The sequence below is a fragment of the Triticum aestivum genome, chromosome 4A (assembly GCF_018294505.1).
Source record: "Triticum aestivum cultivar Chinese Spring chromosome 4A, IWGSC CS RefSeq v2.1, whole genome shotgun sequence".
Classification (NCBI taxonomy): Eukaryota; Viridiplantae; Streptophyta; class Magnoliopsida; order Poales; family Poaceae; genus Triticum; species Triticum aestivum.
In genome coordinates this window covers 736,071,213-736,080,756 of record NC_057803.1, presented here as the reverse complement: position 1 = coordinate 736,080,756, position 9,544 = coordinate 736,071,213, and the positions used below count along the sequence as shown (strand labels likewise).

At 41.9% G+C, this 9,544-nt stretch overlaps 2 protein-coding genes across 2 annotated transcripts in view; one reads left to right on the top strand and one right to left on the bottom strand.

Annotated features, from left to right (window-relative positions):
• Window positions 1-203: 203 nt before the first annotated feature.
• LOC123083484 (brassinosteroid-responsive RING protein 1-like) lies at window positions 204-659 on the top strand. The gene has a single exon (XM_044505519.1). It carries the CDS (start codon window positions 204-206, stop codon window positions 657-659), a length of 456 nt encoding a protein of 151 aa, XP_044361454.1.
• Window positions 660-7,351: 6,692 nt separating this feature from the next.
• LOC123083483 (uncharacterized) overlaps window positions 7,352-9,544 on the bottom strand; it is a 4,848-nt gene continuing 2,655 nt past the window's right edge. The window contains exons 5-9 of the mRNA XM_044505517.1: window positions 8,983-9,075; window positions 8,740-8,883; window positions 8,178-8,285; window positions 7,748-7,799; window positions 7,352-7,660 (exon numbers count right to left, since the gene is read on the bottom strand). Of these exons, the coding sequence (XP_044361452.1) occupies window positions 7,623-7,660; window positions 7,748-7,799; window positions 8,178-8,285; window positions 8,740-8,883; window positions 8,983-9,075 (435 nt within the window). The 3' untranslated portion in view covers window positions 7,352-7,622. The remainder of the gene's footprint in view (window positions 7,661-7,747; window positions 7,800-8,177; window positions 8,286-8,739; window positions 8,884-8,982; window positions 9,076-9,544) is intronic.

Sequence of the window (9,544 nt, the reverse complement as noted above, 5' to 3'; positions counted from 1 at the left end):
AGAAGAGAAATACAGAGAAGAGAAAAGGGTCGGCTGTGTGATACAGCGGCCACCAAATATCTGTGTTCTTTTGTTCTTCCGTGAGCTTTGAGAGGTAGCTAGAGGAAGAAGAAGAGGGGTTGAAAGATTCAGCTCCAACAAAGACTGCAAAAGAAATCGCTACCTTTCTGCCTCACTTCTTCTACCTCAGTTGATTAGTGGGGATGGGGTTCCCGGCGGCGGTGCACGCGGAGGTGCCCAAGCTGCTGCTCAACCTCCTCTTCCTGCTCGACCACCTCCAACGCCTCTCCACCTGGCTGCTCCGCCTTGTCGGCGTCGGCATACAACACGACCTGAGCCTCACCTTCGACTACCCCACCGCCTCCGACTTCGCCCACCACCACTTTCATCATGGCCTTGAGCTGGAGCTGGAGAAGCATTCCCCGGCCATTCGCTTCGACGCGCTCTCCACCACCGGTGACGAAGCTCTGCTGCTGCCGGAGGGGTGCGCGGTGTGCCTCGCCGACTTCCACGGCGCCACGCGCGTGCGTCGGCCGCACGGGTGCGGCCACGTGTTCCACCGCGCCTGCCTCGACCGCTGGGCCGCCTACGGCCACCGCACCTGCCCGCTCTGCCGGGTGCCTCTTCTCCCGCCCTTCCTCCTGCCACTGCCGTCGTGACTCCCGCCGGGTGTTGTTTGCTGCAGCGGGCGTATCCTGACGAGGGTGTTCTGAATTTGTCGCCTGCGGTTGGGTTTCTATGGAAATCAACCCAACCACAGCACGTGCCAAGGAGGCCATGGCGGTGAGCTGTTGAAATATTTTCCGATCGGCCCCTCCTTTCGAGAGATTCTCACAATAAAGACCCCAGGGATGGGGATTAGTTCCTTGTTCAAGTTTCGGTTAATTTGGATTTCACTCAAGTAAAAAATCCATACACCAGGAAGAAGAAGTGGACATATATACATCAGGAAATATATTATATGAAGTAGATATAGGGGATGAATTTAAATATATGTAGAGATACTTGAGAAGAGTTGTTTTTTCCCTCTACTAGCTTTTAAGTCTCCTTTCCTTCTATGAGTTGGATAATAGCTTTGTGGTGGAACTAGTGCAATATCCAGATACGTATGTGGGGCATGATGTTGCTACTGGAACTTGTGCAATATCCAGATACGTATGTGGGGCATGATGTTGCTACTGTACTGGAATGCAACCAATTATCGTTGGACTTCGTGAGTGTGGAGTATTCTCACTACCTACATGTAGCAAATAAGGTGGCTCGTGAGTTAGCACAATGTTCTTTTAGAGATAATACTTCCATGTTTTGCATTTTTTCCATCCCTCACTTTATTTCTCACTCCTATTGTAAACGATCTTGCTATTATTTGAGGAATAACGTCGATTATATTTCAAAAAAAAGATTTTAGCTATATCATTTCTTTTTCATCTTTTACACTACTACTCGGGGTATTTGTAAATGGTTCATATTTACTGTTTAGTAGATATTTTGTGTATTAACGCTCTCTTGGAAATGCATTTTGATTCGACTAGATTACCTTAATTTATCGTCCACGCTAACTCCGAAGGCCAAACCCTAATGATACAGTCGCCGCATACCTAGCAAGACATGCAATTTTCTTGTATATACAATAATTCATTCATTAATATCTGCTTTATTGAAAGATTTTTCATTTAAATAGAGACACTTTTTATTGCATCATGTATTTGTTACCTCATCTGTTAATATGATAAATAACTTTGTTACATGGAAATGTGTTGACTTAATTATTAATTGGGCTAATACTCAAATAGGAGATAAAATAATTACAGTATTTTACTTAGACTCATGCATAGTAGAATCCTCTAACAAGATATTTATAGATAAAACAACCACAAAGACATATAAACACGCTATAATACATGTACAATGTCAAGCACATCGCATATGTAGGCCATGCAAACTATATCTTTCGTTATCTCTAAATAAATGTAGCAAATTACTCCACTAATGAATGCATGCGCTTTTGTAGTTTTTTGTGCTTCTTTAGATTAATATCGATCGGATTAAAAAAAACATATTAGACTATAATATGCAAAAAGCATCATAATTTCCAATAAAAATAGTAATTTACTTTTCTTGTTGCATTTATGAAGATATAAGTTTGTGTATGGCAATAACATTTCAATTTTTAAGTATTACCAATGCATATATGTTTAGTATTTTTAAACACAATGTCAATACTAGTCAAATTTGTTAATAAAGAGTGTAATAAAATAAAAATATTTGGTATAAATATGTGATTATGAAGCACTGCAAGATGATTGTCTGGATATGGGAAGTGTTTTCTGGTTTGGCATAATACATATTAATTATGTCATATTCTCCTTTATATCTATTTTTATCAGCTTCTCCAATGGCTCATCAATAGTATTATTTCAATTCTGTAATTTAAGATCTAATATGGCATAATACATATTAAACATAAGATGATTGTCTGCAAGATGATTGTCTGGATATGCGAAGTCAGTTCTGTAATTCAATAGTTGAAAAATTAATATTCGATTTACATTTAACAATGCTACAATTATTTCTCTTGTCTAGAAAAGGAGTAATGGTTATGATCTGCTTATTTCTCTTAAGCTTCCCGTCCCGAATCTTTTGATACTCTCACATGGCTCTGACTCGGCCTTCCTGGGCCTCAGCCCAAACATTCGGACTAAGACGACACTGTCAGCGGGCCCCATGCAGCCCACACGGTAGCACACGGCTCAGACAACCAATGCAGTATGGCGAGACGATGCAAAACTAATTGTATTGTGAGAGATCTTTCTACCTGCAGGCTGCCGTCCAATCCATAAGTCTAGGATCCAGTGAAGTAGCTCATGTTTACGTTGAGAAAATATGGCCACCAGTTCAGAGGAGCGTGTGATTTGCGTGGGAATCAATAAGCCGCGTTGGGAATTAACAAAGAGAGGTTGCATTTACTCCTAGAGAAACAAACGTGTTGTTCTGCATTTCTCAAAAGAAGGAATTTGCTCCGCATGTACCGGTGGCTGCATGGGCCAATGGGAGAATGATCCATCACCCATGGTGCATAATTAAAAAAAGGCATGATGCACTCCATATGTTGGTAATAGCTCTAGTTAAACTTAACTGTGGAATCTATAGGGAATAACTATTTGAATTGGACTTGACGATGTGTTGAAGCTCCATTGATTTTGGGATGCATACATCTCAACCTGATATTATCATCAGATCATGCGCACATGACGCACGGTCGCATGACCAATTGGATGGTGTCTGGGGTCGCACCATGGGTTTATGGACCGAACATTAGCACCTTAAATTCAAAGTCAGTATATACGATATAGCTTAAAATGTAATATCATCACATTATGCACACACGATGGTATGGTCAATCAGATGGCATTGAATCAGGGTTGCGCGATGGGTTCTAGCACCCTAGATTATTGGGCAATACATATGATATACTATCTTATAATATAATATGAACAGATCATGTGCACACAGACGCCATGGTCAATCAGACGGTGTTGAACCAGGGTCATACGGTACACTAGAAGAAAAATAAATGAAACCGAGTATGAAAAATACTCGGCGAATCCCCAATTAACCTCGGCTTCATGTAAGACGAGTGTTACACTCGGCTTCATTTGGATTGGCTTTGGCCTTGTAAGCCGAGTGTCACTTCACCGGATAAAGCGGATATAAAAACCGTGGCTTCGGCGAAAAATAATCAGGATGACGCCACCGTGTACCCATGCTGACCCATGATGTATGCGTGCGTAAACTGGAAGTATAGGATAAGCCGTGTGTCTAGCAGGGTGCACAACTTAAGCGTAAGCCGAGAGTGAACATAAGCCATGTATCCACGCTGGCCCACAATATATGTAAACAGGGCGTGTCGGATAAATTGTGTGCTCAATGGGGTGCACGGCTTAAGCGTAAACCGAGAAGCAGCCATAAGCCGTGTGTGCAGCTCGTGCCACTGTTACGTGTACGCCGAGCCTCTTATGAAAGCCAGGTGCTCCCGTTCGACGTACTTCCTCTCCACTGAATCTCCCGTGGCTGCCATGTGTCCAACATAAACCGAGTAAATACACATGACTAGGCTTATAGCTAAACCGGCAGACGTCATTTGGTTTTTTAGTTCCGACTTACATCATATAAGCGAGTGTTTTGGCCGGGCGGTTCGGCTTATAGCTTGTAAGCCGAATGATTTTGACTAAGCGGTTCAGCTTATAGAACTAGGGCGATTTATTGCACTTGGCTTATTTGCCAAACTGTTTTTTTTTTTTTTTGCTTGCTTGTTGGAACAACCCCGCATTTAAAAAAATGACTGTGATATTTGGTACACGTGTGCCATATAAGCAAAACTGATACACCTCTACTTTTTTCATTTTAAAGTACCACAAGATTCCTCGTCCTTTGACCTCGCCTCCTCCCAAACGACCCTGTAGGCTCGCCCGAGAAACCTGCTTCTCCCGCACATCTCGGGCGCCCACCCCTGAGAAAACTGCCACTTCTTCACGTCTACCACATAATTTCTCCTCAGGACAAAGTTACCATGGTATTTGTATGCAAGTTATCACGCCTGTGTTGCATAACTTACCGTGCTATTTACATAGAATGTACCAGGTATCTATGCTTCAACAACTACATCCCTTCAAAGTTACCACTGTGTTTTGTACACAAGTTATAAGGTCTTCGATGTGTAAAATACCGTCGTACTAACACATAAGTTATCAAGGTATATGTACATCAACCTCCCCTCGGTCAAAGGTATCATGAGGGATTGTACATGAGTTACCGGGTTAACAGTTCGTATATTATCATGGTAGTTGCACCTAAAAACCTGGGTGTGTTTCGGTAGCTTTTTCCATAGGTAAAGAATTACCATGAAGTTTGCGTAACTTATCACACCTATAGCACGTGTGCCCCTCATGACACTAAACATTGTGCGACTTTCTCGTGGCACGCTATGCGTTCTGTTCATCCAAGAGGCCCACGCGCGAGGCGAGTGTATGTTTTTAACAACTTAGTTTCCTTTGATAAAAAAGTTACCATCATGTTTATATTGCAAGTTATCGGTTATGCGGTGCTTATATTATCATGTTATTTACACAAAATATATTGAGGATGTTTTGAACAACTTTTTCCCGGGACAAAAAGTTATCATGGTGATTCTAGGTAACCTATCAAGCCCGTAGTGCTTAAAATATCATGCTTTTTACACAAAATTTATGAGGGGTATGTTTTAGCAAATCCCCCTCTCCCACGGGTCAAAAACTTATCATGGTGTTTAGTTATCGCAGTGCATATGTTTTCATGCTATTTACACATAAAAATGCCAGGGAGGGAGGTATACTACCGTGCTATTTACACAGAAGATGTCGGAGAATCTTTTCAAAAAAAAATCCCTACAGTCAAAGTTACCATGGTGTTTCTACCTTAGTTATCAGATGTGCGCTGCGTATATTACCATCTATTTACACATAAATTATCGGGTATTTTTTCTCATTTGTCTTCCCCAATAGTTAAAGTTACCACGATGTTTGTATCTAAATTAACAGGTCTATGGCGTGAATGTTATCGTGCTATTTACAGAAATTACTGGGGGGCGGGTTCAACAAATTTATTCCCAATGATCAAAGTTACCACGAACATGTCAAAAATAGTATTCCCGTTAGCTTGCTCAACAATGAGTGTCATAGGTGAGGTGGTTAGCTCCCTTTGTTGATTACCTGCAGAACAAAGATCAAATCCTAGTCCAAGCATTATTTTTGCTGAAAATCGGGAAGGCACGTGGGCCATAATTGACGATTACGAAAATTAGGAAGGCACGAGCGGGTGTGCCCGATAAAATCGGGGAGGGCGTGCGGGAAAGGAAAGAAATCGGGAGAGGTCGTGCGGGAAAGGAAGGAGATCGGGAGGCGTGCGGGAAAGGAAGGAGATCGGGAGGCGTGCGGGGAAGGAAGGAGATCGGGAGGCGTGCGGGAAAGGAAAGAAATCGAGAGGACATGCGGGGAAGGAAGGAGATCGGGAGGAAAGTGACGGTGCTGGATGCGTGTGGCAATTTCGCAATCTGCCACACGGTTGCCAAATACATTTTTCGTTAAAAAAAATATGTAGATAGCTCCATCAAGTTCAACATGCATAGATATCCAACATATATAGATAGGTCCACCAAATTCACACATGCATACACATCCACAAATTCACAACTAAACCCAAAGTTCACAAATGAATTAGTGTGCTAGAAGAGTGGAGCCACTCCAAGACCATTCTGTGCCTAGATGATTTTTTTCTTGTTGCCCCGATATCTGCAAAGGACATTTATGGCTATCTAATACTCCCTCTGTTTACTTTTGTAAGTCGTTTCAGACAGCTTAAAATGGGCTGTTTTGCACATTGTCTAAAATGTCTTCAAGGTCTTATAAAAGTGAACGGAGGGAGTACTATAATATGTCTAGACATATGTATCTACACAAATCTTAGTCAACTAATTCGGGGCGGAGGGAGTACTATGCAAGCCATAATGGCTCGTATGTCTTTCTTGTGGATATGCATTTGTCTCTGCTACATGTTGTAAACACGCGCACCGGCATGATATCCCAGACTGTCGTGTGGGTAGGTGTTTGGCTACCGTTGTACCTGGGCGAGACACCATATCCACATATTTGTGAACTAATCATATGGAAATTGCTCATTTAATCAACAGAAAGCCACCATGATAATGATAGTGCGTTCTGTTGATCATAGAACAGAGTTGGCCATTCTCTTGGAAACTTGCTAGAGTCGGGGTATGCCAAGATGGTAGCTCCACGCACCTAATGTATTCCATCAACCTTACAAAATGTTTTTTAACACAGTAAAACAAAATAAACACAACTTTGTACCAAGTCTGTCAAGTTGACATGGCTAAGTATTTCTTTTCCCTCTTTTTCTACTCATACACGTTTTCCACTTATCAACCTTTTTTTCCTTTACATTTTACACGTTAAAAAACGGCTTTACACAAATTTGCACTCCATGATTCCAAATGGTTGAAACCCACTGTCAACCAGTTTTTGTTTACATTCACATCTTGCCTGCTTGTTAAAACTAACTTACATTAACTGTTTTTTTCTTGTGAATAAACCCTTTTCCCTTTCGCTCCGTGCGAACTATCAGAACAGATTTGCACCTCTTTGTTGCAATAAAAGGAAAAAAGAACATCCCTGCAAGACATATGCTTCCGTTGCGACTCTGAACAATGTTAAAAGACGAACAAATTGCAGCAGTAGCATCTTTCTTTCCCTTCACCGAGACAATACCAATTTAACTATGCTACCAACAGTGTCTGATGTTGCATGTATGTAGTCTGCATAATATCAGTATAAGCTAAACACTAGTGCCAGGGTACTGAAGCTGCTCATCCAAAAATCTAGACACAATTTCCTCTGCTTACCCCAATATCTCGACTCCAGGTCGTAACCACGCTTACGGATCAACTGCAAACTACGCACCAACTGCATGCTCGACAACGAATTCTTGTTTCTGTGAATGTGGAATAAGAAAGAAAGAAAATAAGGTGGAGTGGTACGCCGCAAACTACTCTGAACTCTGAAGCACAACCACTAGCATGGGAAGTTTGACTGCTCTTGAATTTCACCAACTGTAGAGAGCAAGGCATCAGGTGTTATTTACACATGGATAGATACTATAACAGTTTGCAAGATAGATTCAGAGAACGATTCCATACCAGGAAGTTCAACAGCAAAGTTAGCTTGGGCATCAGCATCCGCATTAAATTCCTGCATACCAAATAAGTTAAAGCGTAAGAAGCTTTAGCTGGTAAAACACAAGAGGATAACGATAAGCCTGCCTCCCCGAGACCAACTAAGAGTCTGGGGCGAGCGACCTAAGGAGAGCAAAAATGGTCTTGTTTTTTGACAAAAACAAAAGTAAAACTAGCATCAATCCATGCCACCTGGTATCTTTTTTGCAAGGCATTCAGTCAAGTGTAGGCTTTGTTGTTGTTGTTGTTTGATTCAGTCAAGTGTAGGCTTTTGTACAAGAGCACAAGTATGTAATATGTTTGCCAAGCATTCATATAATAACAGATCCCCAAGCTGGCTGATAAAAGTAAGTTTGACCCATATCAGATGGCACCGAAAAGATATGATACCTACCCTCAACACATGGTTGATTTGAAACTGAAGAAAATTTCCCTTCAGGTCCTTAACTTTCTTGCACAAGTCAGCCATATTATCATTCCTAACACGCCAGAGATCTTGGACCTGCTCCAGAAAGTTCAGTGTGTTACTTATGTTAAGAAAAATAAATTGAACGCTAGTAAAAGCTTCCAGCTACTGGAGAAACTCTTCAAAGAGCTCTGATTAGTTTCGCAAGATTTTGTATGCCCTAACAATCAAGGCCTTAATCCAATTATTCCTTGCCCAAATAAAATAATAGACTGTAGATGGGCACCTTAATAACCAGTAAACATGTTAATAGATGTAGCACAAAACATTCCCTTGGTGAGGAAAAACTGAGGACCATGATGATCAAATTAATTTAAAGGAGAAACGACGTGCGGAAAAAAAAAACATTCGATCTCTTTTAATTTGACTACAAGTCTACTGTTTTGGTGGACTGCAAAGAGTGAGCACAAACTGCACATCGAATAGTTATCTATTGATGGTTCCATGGTAGAACATGAAGGCTGCAAAGTAGTGAGGGTACAAACCAGACCTGGTTACAGACAAGCTTAGAATCGCCTTGAGCACGAACATACTTGAATCCCTTCTTAGCAGCATATCTCAACCCCAGGAGCAATGCACGATATTCAGCAGCGTTATTCGTTGCAATACCCAAACCCTCACGTAGTTGAGCAATCTATGGTTAAAGTAGAAGATAGTCGTCATCAGCTAGTTGTGGTACTGGTAACAAAACACTAAGAAAACAAACCAGCTCAGAAACAGTTGGCGTACATACCACAGATCCATCTGACCGCCTTACTACTACACCGGCGCCTGATTTCCCGGGATTTCCTTTGCAAGCACCATCAAATTCAAGAATGCAGGATAGCTGTAAAGATGAGGTTCAGTGATGAGAGTAAGTCAACATTTCCTCAGTGAAGATAAGCTGCAAATATCAAAATCATAATGATAAAAGAAAACAGAGAAAGAGGGCTTGTTAGTAGTTAGAACCTAAATTGCACGGATATGGCAGGAAAACGACATATTGGGAGTTAGATACATCCGGATACCCGCTGATACGTATCCCGTATGTATCCCCCAATTTTCTATTGTCCAAAAAATTATACTAATTCGGATACCGGTGGGATACCCCCTGATACCAGTCGGACACAGGAAAATCCTAAGCCAACTATCTATACCCACAACAATCCCCCTCCCTTTTTCTCACCTAATTCTGGCCCCATCCGACCTGAGCTCTGCGCCGCCGCTATACAGCACACATGCGAGGAAGGCCGGCTGACGCTGGTCCGGCACTGCTCCCGCCTCTGTTCTGAGCACCACCGCGCCGGATAAGGAGA